This window comes from Leuciscus leuciscus (genome assembly GCF_965113295.1).
Source record: "Leuciscus leuciscus genome assembly, chromosome: 4".
NCBI classification, from domain to species: Eukaryota; Metazoa; Chordata; class Actinopteri; order Cypriniformes; family Leuciscidae; genus Leuciscus; species Leuciscus leuciscus.
In genome coordinates, this window is record NC_138728.1 from 44,876,985 (window position 1) to 44,889,815 (window position 12,831).

The 12,831-nt window shown below is 39.1% G+C and overlaps 2 protein-coding genes across 3 annotated transcripts; both read left to right on the forward strand.

Annotated features, from left to right (window-relative positions):
* The first annotated feature begins 1,685 nt into the window (after positions 1–1,685).
* On the forward strand, positions 1,686–12,825 carry LOC309496089 (uncharacterized protein). 2 transcript variants are annotated; one of them, XM_082166058.1, is made up of 3 exons: positions 1,686–3,225; positions 3,340–4,279; positions 12,027–12,825. In XM_082166058.1, the coding sequence occupies exons 2-3, from the start codon at positions 4,105–4,107 to the stop codon at positions 12,809–12,811; spliced, it is 960 nt and encodes a 319-aa protein (XP_082022184.1). In that variant the 5' UTR covers positions 1,686–3,225; positions 3,340–4,104; the 3' UTR covers positions 12,812–12,825. The 2 variants fall into 2 exon arrangements, with proteins under 2 accessions (XP_082022184.1, XP_082022185.1); XM_082166059.1 differs by having other exon boundaries at positions 1,686–3,141.
* On the forward strand, positions 5,624–8,384 carry LOC309496063 (E3 SUMO-protein ligase ZBED1-like). Its single transcript, XM_082166015.1, has 2 exons — positions 5,624–7,402; positions 7,765–8,384. Exons 1-2 carry the CDS (start codon positions 5,935–5,937, stop codon positions 7,806–7,808), a joined length of 1,512 nt encoding a protein of 503 aa, XP_082022141.1. The 5' UTR covers positions 5,624–5,934; the 3' UTR covers positions 7,809–8,384.
* Positions 12,826–12,831: the final 6 nt, after the last annotated feature.

Below are 12,831 nucleotides of genomic sequence, written 5' to 3' on the forward strand. Positions count from 1 at the left end.
CATATCCTACATAAACTTGTAATGCATTTATGTGTTTGTTATTAGTCTGCAGCCAACACTTATTATTATTATTATAAATATGATATATTATGTTCTATAATTCATTTTCAATCTGTACAAACCGACTTTAATGTTTGTGTTGGCTGTTTCTACATATAAAGTTTTTATACAGTAAGACAGTTGTGATTGTGATCATTTTTTGTATTCATCGTCACCAAATGGGTCAATTCAAAGCCTTTATAAAGTCCCTCTTCCTCTGGAAACTGTCTCCTAATGGCTGACACACACAGCACATGCAGGTAAGGGTCTAAATACTAGCTTTGCTATTGCCTGATACATGATGATAATAATCTGTACAGTATTGTGATCTGAGCATAGTGTTATACATATCATCAGGCTAACGTGAATACATCTATAAGCTAACACTGTTCTCTTGCCCTGTTCTCCTCACACCACAACTCACCGTTGTTCTGTCTAACCCTGGCCTGTCCTGCTCACTTGGCTTCATATCAGGCTCATAATTATATGATATCATCATATATATCAATTATATGAATTATATATATCATACGAGTAAACATTTAGGCTACAATTCCCCCAGCTTTCCGAGCTGTCATTGCGATCCATTGCTTTCCTATTGTTTACTTTGACCGCTCTACCTCATGTTGCGTCACTTCCGGTTCGGCGGTTTTCAAATGCGGAAGTAAAATTTACTCACAAAAACGACTCCAGAAGCCTAAATAGCGTTTTATAAGTATGTGTTTATATTTAAATCTAGTTCCTACATTATTTTTCTATACATTGGCTTACTGGGTATTCTAACCTGCAACATGGGCTTTAACTGAGTGATCCACTATTTTGTTGAAGGTGGTCACAATGACAATTTGGAGCCGACTTACAGGGGGTAAAAATTACATTAGAAAGATGGCAGCATCATTATTTTATTTTTGCGCAGAGATTGGTATGTCTATTAGTAAATACTGTTGACTTTAGCAATATTTGTTGCATTAGATGCCAACTGTGACAGTTCAAAAATGGGGAAAAAGTACTTCTTGTGTGTTTATTTTTTGTTTTGTTTTTGCCCCAAGTTTGCACTTTGTAACTCAAGAAGTGTTAAAGATCTCTTAAAGTCCTTTTAGATTCTGTTTTTTAATAAACATTTCTACTGGTATATTCATTTTAAAGACCCTCTATGTTTCAACCTTGCGGATATAAATACCTCAATGCTGTTTTTTGTTTTGTTTTTTTTGCTTTTTTTTAAGGGGAATGTCTGAATAACAAATAATGTTGAAACTACAAGTGTATCTTGTTACTTTTTATGAAAATAATTGCATAGAACATATCTGTCTGAGAGCCATAAATATTATTTTCCTATGTTTGCGTGCCTGTAACTCAATAAGTAGTACAAATATTCCAATATGATTTTAAATTCTGGTTATTAGCAAACTATTCTTTTTGTATGTAAATTGTTAGGGTCTTATAAGGTTAATTCCCAGAGATATGGAGATCTCAGTGTTGCTCTATTTGCAAATTGTTGGACTTAACCCATTTTCAGTGGTCAAAAAACAAATGTGAGTGGCTGCATACAGCTGATATCAGGACTCTTATTTTGGTCTGGTTCAGTGACGTCATAAGGCTGCGCCGCGCTCTTGCATCTGTTGTGATTCGGCTGAAGGAAGGTTTGTGTTTTAAGTGTTTACGGTGTTTATTTAAACCTATAGAAACCTGTTAATCGACTTCAAACTTTTACAAGCGACGCAGAATGAATTATGTGTTATTAAATGTAACATTGCATTACCTTTAACATTATAAACGCTCTGTGAGCAAAGTAACAGGATGAAAACACATGAGTAATATTAAAGGTGCGTCTCATTTCGCTCTCTAATTTGTGAATAAGTTCATCATAACCAAGAATTCAGTCACTGAATCAAAGCACTCTAAATTAAACTCAGTCAAAAAGCTTTTACAAACGAATAGCAATTGTTTTCATGAAAATGTAAAACATAATTGGCTAAACATTAAGTGTCTGTATAGATTGTGTTCTTTTATTAATTTGTAGTGCTAGATTTGAGTGTTTTTAGTCTAATCAGGTCAAGTCACCTCCATTTAAAATAGTGCTTTTAACAATATAGATTTTTTCAAAGCAGCTTTACAGTGATAAAAGGAAATGAAAGTAACAGAGATAGTATTGGCTTTACAGTAGGGCTGGGCGATTTTGCCTAAAAAAAAAATCTTCGATTTTTAAAGAAAAATTCGAGTTTCGATTCGATTTTCGATTTTTTTTCCAATGCACTTAAAAAATGACTGCAGACATCAGATATAGTGTCAAAAGTGCAACTTTATTGCTATGATTGTCCTCAAGAGTTAAAATGCGTAGAATCCCAAAACAAAAAGTAAATGAGGCTCTGTCATTCAACAATTTCAAGCTTTAACCCAGGTTTAAGCAAAAGTGCAACAACTTCACAGTAGCTTAAATTTTCTGTTCAAGAAATCAGATAATTACAAATTTTGTAACATATAACATTACAATTAAAAAAATAAACTCTTCTCAGTATAGTGTGAATATAAAAAATGAAACATGCCTGTGGCAGACATATAGCCTGCTCAAAGAGTGAACAAATGTAAACTTTTATCTATAACAACAAAACACGTGCTTGTTAGATCTCTGAAACATTGTGCATGCTCATTCTAAAAAATTTTTGCAAGAAAGATGAGCCTGTCCACAACCTCTGGCTTAAGGCAGGCCCGGTTGCAGGTAACTATTCCCCCACCCACACTAAATACCCTCTCTGAGGGGGCACTAGTGGCTGGAATAGAAAGATATTTTTTAGCCAGTAAGCTTAGCCTTGGAAAGTTTGGCTGATGCAGCTTCCACCATTCAAGAGGATCTGTGTCTGGCTCTATGTCTGGAATAAGGAAATACGTTGCAAGCTCAGTCTCAATTTTTGTTTTCTCAGATTGTGGGTGTGGCGTGGTGGATGGTGCACTGTTTTTAAAGAAGGCACCCAGAGTCATTTTCTTTTTTGGTGGGGTGTTCTCTTGAACAGCTGAGGGACCAGCTTCCTCTGTGGTAGAGTGGCAGAGAGCAGAGATCTCAGACACCGCTCTTTTTTTGACAACTTCCAGTTTGCTAGCATCAATGTAGGTTGAACGGAACCTCTGGTCTAAAAGTGTGGCCATGTCCAAAAGTTCCTCTTTCTCCAAATCACAGTATTTACTTTCGAGGTAACGCATGATGTTAGCTTTGATTGTTTTTGTTAGCTCCAAATCTAGACTTGTTTTAAACAAATGCAGCACTGGTTTGATGCATGACACACTGACACATGATTCCCCTGACAGTGCATCAGTGAAGTCCTGGAGAGGTTTCACTGCTTTGTTGGTGGCTTCTAATACTTCCAAATCTTGCCACGTGGGAACAAGATGACGCGTTTTCTTGTCCGCACCCAGGACACGAGTTATTGCCTTCTCTTGCTCTAGAAAGCGCTCAATCATCTTTTGACGAGACCCCCAACGTGTTGGGGATTCTGAGATCAAAAGATGCTGGGGAAGTCCAAGCTCAGCCTGCACCTCTGTCATGTCTCGCCTTTTTTTCCAGCTGTAGGAGAAGGCTGATACAGCTTTTTTGCAGACCCCTATGGCCCGATCGATCCTTGGATCTTTCACACCATTCTCTGTAATAAATGTGAAAAGATATTTAGTATATTTTTTGTCACTCCAAACTATATATTTGATTACGTGAGTTTTCAAAATTGTTTTGTACTTTTATCACAATTTTAATAGCTGTAACACAGTTTAATACATAATGTATAATGAATGCAGATTAAGGAAAAGTCAGGTTTATTTATGTAACCCAGTCTATGTGTGTAAACCAGTTGAAATATATACCATGTTCTGGCTATTAAATTATGAGCAAACAGTACTTTACAATGTGCAGTATGTGCACCTATTTATTCTTACACCAACTCTTACCTATAGCGTTGTGCAGTCTGTGGCCAAAACACTGCAAGCTGGGCCAGTTGTTATGATGCTGGTGCCACTATCAGTTGTCATGCAGACGAGTCGTTCCTCCGAAAGTCCCCAGGAGCTGAGAGCGTCTTTAAAGCCATGGGCCAAGTCACCAGTGAGGTTGTCGGGGAAATACGCTGTCTGAAGGCAGATGCTGCGCAGAGTCCAACTAGTGTTGATGCATCGTCCGGCTGGACCACAGGTCCGTTGTGGCTGAGTAAAACTGCATCTCCTCCAGCTCACTGCGGATCTTTTCCCGAGTTGTATTGTACAGGTGAGGCAGCGCTACATCGGCGAAATACTTGCGACTGGGGACAACGTACCTCGCATCTAATACTTTAAGCATGTGATTAAAGCCTCGCTTTTCGACAGAATAAATTGGCAGCATGTCTGTGGCAATATAAAACGTGATCGCCTCTGTAATCGCTTTCCATCGCGCTCCGTTCTTATCATAAGGCACACAGTTTGTAAAGCTCTCAGGAAGTGTAGTTTGCTTTTTAGCAGGTGTGCTAGAGGAGCCGTTTTCGCTACGGAGCCGGCTGCACTTCTCCCATTCTTCGCAATGTTTATTCCTCAGGTGCTGGAAAAGATTTGTTGTACTGCTGCTTCCAGTAGCAACAGCCTTGAAACATATTTTGCAGCAAGGCTTCGTCTGTGTTTTGTCTGCTGCATCAAAACCAAACCAGTTCCAAATTACGGAATTACCTGTGCCTTTCTTTGGAAGTAGTTCTCTGCTACACGCTGCCATGTTGTTTTGACTGTGTTACGCGGGGCGGAGGGCGGGGCTGGCTCATATCGCGCTACGGTAACGCACAAGGACGAAACGCGGAAAAGTCCGAAAAAACTATTGTGGCAAAAAACTCGAATTTGCAAAATAAAAATCGTTTTAAACTACAAAATCGATTAAATCGATTTTTTTGCCCAGCCCTACTTTACAGCAGCTCTAGAATAAAGTTATTGTCAAGCTTAAGTTAGTTTTGATTGATTCACTTCCATTCACAACAGTACCTGGTGGCTCGAGAACATATACCTTGAAATAGGTTCCAAGGTGCAAGCAGGGCTCCAGACTAACTTTTCCACTGGTTGCACTGGTGCTACTTTCTCAGTTGGTCGCACCAGCACATGATTTTGGTCGCAATGTTTTTTTGTTTTTTTTGCTACAACATAGGATTAATCAATGCATGCTGATGAATAGTTGTCTCAATCTTTTAATTTTTACATGACTTAATTTCTAAATTTCCAGAATTCATAATGGACTAGGCTAATGCACGGCTTCTTCCTGGTTTTCGAAAAGCCAGCTCGGGCATTTCCGGTGAACATTCTTTACTCACTGTACATCCACACAAAACCATCAATGGTTGACTTTTTAATGTTGTATCTAGAAGCTAATGTGAACGTTGGAAAAAGCAAGGCAATGTCTGTAATTGGACACGCTCACGCAACATTTTCCAGCACTTCAAATGTTATTTTTAATGTGATGACCAAAAACATTATTTGTTCATCCTTCTGAGATTGTTCCCATTTTTAAAACCGAACGTTTCAAGGTTTAGGAAATCCAACATTTTATAGAAAACACTTTTATTTAAAAATAAATAAATAAATACCTCTATATCTAGTAGGGATGTAACGATATTCAAACCGAACCGAAAAACCGCGATACAACAGCCACGGTTCGAACCGCGATACTCTCATGTCGAACCGGACGTGCCCCGCCCCCTGCTGCCCCGGCCCAATTCTCACTTCACTTTGTCACAAAACTTTTTTTCTTCCATGACATTTGATTAAATAGTAATTAGTACACGTTTAACAACTAATAAGAGCTGTAGTTTTACTAAATATTATTATACTATTATTTACTAAATAAAGTGCATGTCACACACGTGATTTGGGCGATCGATCACGCTCGGGAGTTTACATACGCACTTCAGGATGGCAACTTCGCGGCATATTGAGATTGAAGATCCTCCGGTCACATTTACGTCTCCTGTGTGGGCATATTTTGGTTTTCCAGTGGACTACAATAATGGAAATCGTGTCATAGACAAAACGCACGTCGTCTGTCGTAAGTGTTTCACAAAAGTTTCTCATATGACGGGAAACACTTCTAACATGCAAGCGCATCTCCGGAGACATCATCCCGACATTGATATCAGCAGCACACGTAAGAGACCTCAAAAACAGGAAACTCTTCCTACTGCCTTTAGAATTAAGCTACAGGCCGACTCAGACCGTGCTCAAGCAATTACCAAGGCAATTGGTGTTTTCATGGCGCTGGATATGCGCCCATTTTCAGTTGTTGAGAACGACGGATTCACGCATTTGCTACATGTGTTAGAGCCCAGATATCAACTACCGAGCCGACCACATTTTAGTCAGAATGTTTTGCCTCAACTTTACAACAAAGTGAAAGCCAAACTGGTGGAGGACCTGAGCAATGCAAAATTCATTGCTTTAACTACAGACGGATGGACCTCCCGTGCAACTCAGTCCTTCATCACGATCACGGCGCACTATATTACCGACAACTGGGTAATTGCAAATCCCGTTCTCCAGACACGCGCTGTCTATGAAAGCCATACAAGTGATCATCTGTCGGAAATACTACAGGGAGCTGTAGCTGAGTGGAAAATTGACAGAGAAAACGCGACTGTTCCCGTCACAACAGACAACGCCAAAAACATAGTGAATGCAGTTAAAGCAGCCGGATTTTCACCAAACATTCGATGTTTTGCACACACTGTTAACCTGGCTTCACAACGGGGGATGGGCGTTAACCAGATGTCACGGCTTTTAGGCAGAGTGAGAAAAGTTGTCACTTTTTTCCATCGAAGCACTACTGCTGCAGCAGTGCTCAAGGACAAACAAGAGATGCTCCAACTGCCTACACACAAGCTGATCCAGGATGTCCCCACCAGGTGGAACTCAAGCTATGACATGCTTGAGCGCTACCTGGAACAGCAGGCTGCTGTTTTCTCAGCACTTACAGACAAGAATGTTAAGAGGAACATTAAGGACATTGTTACTCTGTCTGATGAAGATGTAAAAGTAGCTGAGGAAATTGTTCAGGTTCTCAAACCACTGAAAACTGTAACAGCTCTGTTGAGCACTGAACAGCTGCCAACCGTTTCAATGATAATGCCACTGAAACACACCATCCTGGAATCTATGAACGTGAGTTACACAGATTCAGCAGTTGTGAAAGATGTCAAGTCTGCCATTGTGTCCGACTTCACCAACAGATACCCAGACTCTGACTCAACACTTGTGCAGTTTCTTCATATGAGTACTGCACTTGACCCACGTTTTAAATCTCTGCCGTTTCTGGATGACACCACGCGCAGCATCGTCTTCAACAGCCTGATAGAGAAGATTCTGGAATACCATCCCTCACAAGCAGGTATTTTTGTTTAATTGTTTTAATTCCAAAATGAGTTAATTTAATACATTTTATGAATTAATTTAAATTAATTAATTAATACATTTAAAAAAATACATTTTATAAATTTCATGGTTTATAAATACCACAGACCTGCAAAATATCTTACTTGTAGTAGTGAATATGTCCTGTGAAAAGCACTTTACATATATAATTTTTGAAACTCTAAATTAAATTAAAATAAATTAAATTAAAATCTAAACAGAAACTTAGATCATCAGAAATGATGAGCATCACTATGTTTTTGGTAGTTTTATTTGTCAGATATGAATTGCAATTAGCAATAGTAACTTAAAACTATTTTGTGGCTTTGTCCTTGTTAGGCCCAAGCCTCAGAGGAGCAGTCAGAAGTGGCATCCAGCAGTGAATGTGATCCTCCAGCCAAAAGAGCACCAATCGCAGAACTGTTTGGAAAGTTATTTCCAGTGGAGACGAGCACACCTACATCCAAGTCTCTGTCTCAAATGGTGCAAGAGGAGGTGCAGCGTTACAAGGAAGTGCCGACTCTTCAAGTGGAGTCAAATCCACTTGCATGGTGGAAGGACAAAGAGAGCCAGTTTCCCCATTTAGCCAGGTTGGCTAAATGCTTCCTAGGAGTCCCTGCAACATCAGTCCCCAGTGAGCGGGTGTTCTCTACAGCAGGGGACATTGTTACAGCGCAGAGAGCAAGCCTCTCACCTGAGAATGTGGACATGATGGTATTTTTGAAGAAGAATTTAAAATTTTAGTATTATAACTTTTATTTTATTAGACCAGTTTATTTCTGACTAGTCAGTGGAGGCATTTATTTAATTTTAGTTGACTCAGGTGTGCAGTTTATTTCTGACTAGTCAGCAGAGGCATTTATTTCATTTTAGTTAACTCAGGTGTGCTTACTGTTCTAAAGAAAACGTGAAGCCAATGTATAAAGTTAAGTTAATAAAGATAAAGTTAATAAGTTAAATTATTGTTGTTGTTGTTGTTGTTTTTATTAAGTTAAAAGTGAATCTAGTGTTGTATTTGCTGGTGCCCTGCCATGAACCCTGCCCCCACAGCAAACAGAACCGAACCGAACCGAACCGTGGCTCCAAAACCGTGATATGAACCGAACCGTGGCATTGGTGTATCGTTACACCCCTAATATCTAGTAGATGGTGGCAGATGAGCATTTATTGGCTCATATTAGCCATTTCCTGTAATATTTTTTTCACTCAGTTTCGCTTTTGAATAAATATTACATTTTAAATATTAAAATTAAAAAATTGTATTTGTCAAGGTGAAGTATCAAGTATTCACAAAAGTCTCATGAAACACAATAACTGTCAGTCAGTGCAGCGTTAGCTCACTGATTTCAGCGCACTTGTGAAAACTCAGTTTTGTTCAATAAATCTAATTGTAGAAATTTAGTGTGTACTTTAGTGTGTTGATGCTTTGTTTTCAAACGAAAGTGTGAATGATGATCGATATTAGCTGAAGAACACGTCTTTTTTATGTCGTCTTACATTTGAATAACTAAATTAATGCTATGTTTATGACTATTTAAGTGACTATATTCTGATTATAAACTAAGTATTGCAATATTTATGCTGTGAAAGCTACCTCAGCACATTGAAGATACCGACACACCAGCAAGTGAATTTCACCGGAGGTTTTCCAGCTGGCTTATATGGAAGTTTTAAAGAACGCTCCGTGCATACAGTCCATTGGCGTGTTTCATCATCAGTGTGCAATGCGCATGAACGTTTGCTCTCTAGCGGTTAATAAACAGAACTGCATGTGTCTTGCGGAAGAACATTGTAGCCGGAGCAGTGCTGACAATCGTGTCGCTCTGATAATGTTATACATTAAAATTAAAGATGACATACATGGTAGTGTATCATGTAAGTCTAAATAGTTTTTATTTTTACGTTCAGTTAAATTAGTTTAATTTTCTTCTCAGAAACTGACATCCATCCATTTACAATAATGCAGACAGAAATTTATTTATGCTACTAATCAGAGCAAGATGTGATGACAAACGGACTGTGATAAAGGCCTGTAACAGGAGCTTTGGCGAGAGTCCAGAACTCAGTCACTGAGAAACTTGCGCTGTTTGATTGACAGCTCCAGCGATTGAAGGGAGCATTCTTTGATCGCTTTCTATACATGATTTAATCATAGTTTAAATAAGATTATTTTCATCTTACTAAGAGAAACAGTGTGAAGTTGACCGTTTAGTCACTGGTTTGATTTACTGACACAAACCGCAATAATAGTCCACCTGGAAACAAAGCTGTTGTGACGCCAAACCCCCTAACTGAAGAAGAAAGCTGTCGTGTTTACGACTGACAATGAGCATGGATCAGGATAAACTAAATGCTGGATTTTTAAAAGTATAAGAATTATGTGAAGTTAACGGCATTATCGCTTTAAAATGCATCTGAGATTTTGACACTGTTATTTAAGAGCCATCAACCTTACATGTCCACGCCCCTGAACGAAACGTTATCTAATTTTATTAGATAAATAATTTCAGGATTGTTTTTCATGAAGCTTTTGTGGCAACAATTTCTAGCGTCTCAAACCAACTCGGTTCATTAAGTGGAGAAAACAATAATGTGCACTGAACCAATCACTGCGCTGCATTCTGCATGAGATCATTGCCTTCCCTCACGTGCATTTGGCAACCTACCAATACATAAGGAAAATATTTATGTAAAAAGTAATTCACATGTGCACACACGAGCACAAAAGCGTTTTCTGTGCTGAACACCGCAATGAGTTTAACACTCGCAGCATAAATATTAGTATTAATTTTAAAGTTGTAGGCCTACTATCAAATGAAATTTTTAGTGTGTTTTTTTTTTATATTCAGATTTTTTTGTCATATCAAACTTTTGGCTAAGATTAAGCTTATAGTAGGCTACTTTTTTCATTTCTTTACATTTGTTCTGCCATGTCTGTGTAAATCAGTTGAAGCAGCAGACTAAAACTACGGTATTCTTCACACTATTTCAACAGCCATTAGGCTGCTATTTTAATCGTTATAAATTTTTTTGATAATGTACCATAAGTTTGTATTGCAATTAAAAACATGTCATTGATACTATGACAAGGAAAAAAAACTGCTCTAAAGAGAAGTAACGCCTCCCACCCCACATTCATGCTTTAAAATTATTTTGGTGGGTCTTGAGATAGATTACACTTGTCTAGGTGGGTCCTGGAATGGAAAAGTTTGGGAACCCCTGATTTAAATAATCCACGCCCACGAAATACGTAAAAAAGGGGGTGAGGCCTGATTGAGCTGCATTAGAGAATACAGTGTTGTCGCTGTCAAAGAGACAGTTTTTTTTCCGGTGCCAATCACAACACACTGGGCCTCGGGAGACCCGCGGAAGATGCGAGGACCTCTAATGCTGCGTTCACACCAAACGCGAATAGAGTGTCAAATTCACATCTATGGCGCATATAAAGCAAGCATTTGAAGCGAAATTGACGCGCGTCTGAGGCGAAATCGGCTTCTTGTGGGAGGGCAAGTGCTAGGCGGTTGTCTGTTTGCAAGATGGCTGATGTTGATCAAGCATTCATCGAGAGAGTTACCGCTCTGTATTTGCTATGGGGAGCAGAAAAGCGGCGTAGGGGTCATCGTCGCCTTACTTGACCCCTACTCAGTACTCCGGAGGCGTACCTAGTTTGGCGAGTTTCACCATTTGCTCCAGGAGCTGCGCCTGGATGGCGGCCGCTATCAGGGGTACTTCCGCCTGTCCCGCACCCAGTTTGATGACCTGTTGTCCCGCATCGGAGCGAGGATCACCCGCACCCTCACCCACCTAATCTGTAATTTATTTTTGTTTTGATGATAAATGGAGCCAGCCTCCAAAAGTAATTAACCTGTCCTGTGATTTACATTGACTTAACATGGAAATCACTTGCGCCAGACGCTCTATTCGCGTTTGGTGTGAACGCAGCATTAGGGATATAGCTTCCTAATCTGAACGGGTAAAACATAAGTAAACAGTTAAAAAAGAATAATCAAACATTCACTCACTTTTAATGATGCCCAGATATCATTAAAGCCTTTTTCATTTATGGAGTCAGATGAAATAATGAGTCAGTACATATGAGAAAATGTATTTCATTTAATCTTGTTGTGTTGCGTAAAAGGAAAGACAAGTAACGCGCAAAAATCTTCACCCGTATTATTGGAGACCGCCATTGGACCGATAGACGGGTTTACAGTTATTTTTATATCTTTGTTTTGTTTTTCTCTTGTTTTGATCTACTGTGCTCTCTCGCTTGCATATGTGAGTGTTTTGATTTTAGGTTTGGTTGATTGGGGAGTTTTAACTCCATGTGTTATGTGTGTGATAGGTTATTCCAAAGTTATAAGAAACATTATTCTGCTTGCTTCCTGACAAAAGTAAAGTATTTGATTGAGATCAGTCTATAACCCGATCTCCTGGGCCAAATAGTGTTTTTTTGTTGTTGTTAATTATGGGTTTAACTGCCAACTGGGTACAGGATGGTTAAATTGGTTAACATGCTTTACATGTATAAATGTTTTGATGTCTGTTGCTTTGTGCCATTAAACTGGGGTTAACAATTTGTTTATCTTTTTTGTTCTTAGACCTGATGGCACTGAAAGAGGAGACTGAAGTACTGAATGAAATGGAAGAGAAAGATCAATATAACAATCACCATGTTTTCATTACTGGAGAAAAAACGTATACTTGGTCACAGACGGAAAAGTCCTCACGAGAAATGTCAAAAAAAAACGGGACTAGAAGTCTTTTCAGCTACAATCCAACTTATAAGCCTTACATGTGCCCTCAGTGTGGAAATAGTTTCAAACAGAGAGGACACCTTGAAGACCACATAAGAATTCACACTGGAGAGAAACCTTTCACCTGCGAACAATGTGGAAAAAGTTTCACCCGAAAAGGAATCCTTAACAAGCACATGAGAACTCACACTGGAGAGAAGCCTTATACATACTCTCAGTGTGGAAAGACTATTGTTCAAGACTGTAACCTTAAAGTCCACAAGAGAGTTTACACCGGAGAGACCCCTTTCACCTGTCAACAGTGTGGGAAAAGTTTCAACCAAAAAGGAAACCTTAATTACCACATGAAAATTCACACTGGAGAGAAGCCTTACACCTGCAAACAATGTGGAACAAGTTTCAATCAAAAAGGAAACCTTCAAAGGCACATGAGGATTCACACTGGAGAGAAGCCTTACACCTGCCTGCAGTGTGGAAAGAGTTTTGATCAACATGTACACCTTAAAGTCCACATGAGACTTCACACTGGAGAGAAGCCTTACACCTGCCAGCAGTGTGGAAAAAGTTTCACCCGAAAAAGAAACCTTAATTACCACATGAAAATTCACATTCCCAACAGTGTGGAGTAAGTTTCACTCTAAAAGTAAGC

What these genes read in the sequence shown, in the direction of transcription:
- LOC309496063 (XM_082166015.1), top strand. Translation starts at nt 5,935, where the DNA reads ATGGCAACTTCGCGGCATATTGAGATTGAAGATCCTCCGGTCACATTT. An exon ending in ATACCATCCCTCACAAGCAG is followed by an intron (nt 7,403 to 7,764) that starts GTATTTTTGTTT and finishes TGTCCTTGTTAG; the next exon opens with GCCCAAGCCTCAGAGGAGCA.
- LOC309496089 (XM_082166058.1), top strand. Translation starts at nt 4,105, where the DNA reads ATGGGCCAAGTCACCAGTGAGGTTGTCGGGGAAATACGCTGTCTGAAG. An exon ending in TCCCGAGTTGTATTGTACAG is followed by an intron (nt 4,280 to 12,026) that starts GTGAGGCAGCGC and finishes TTTTGTTCTTAG; the next exon opens with ACCTGATGGCACTGAAAGAG.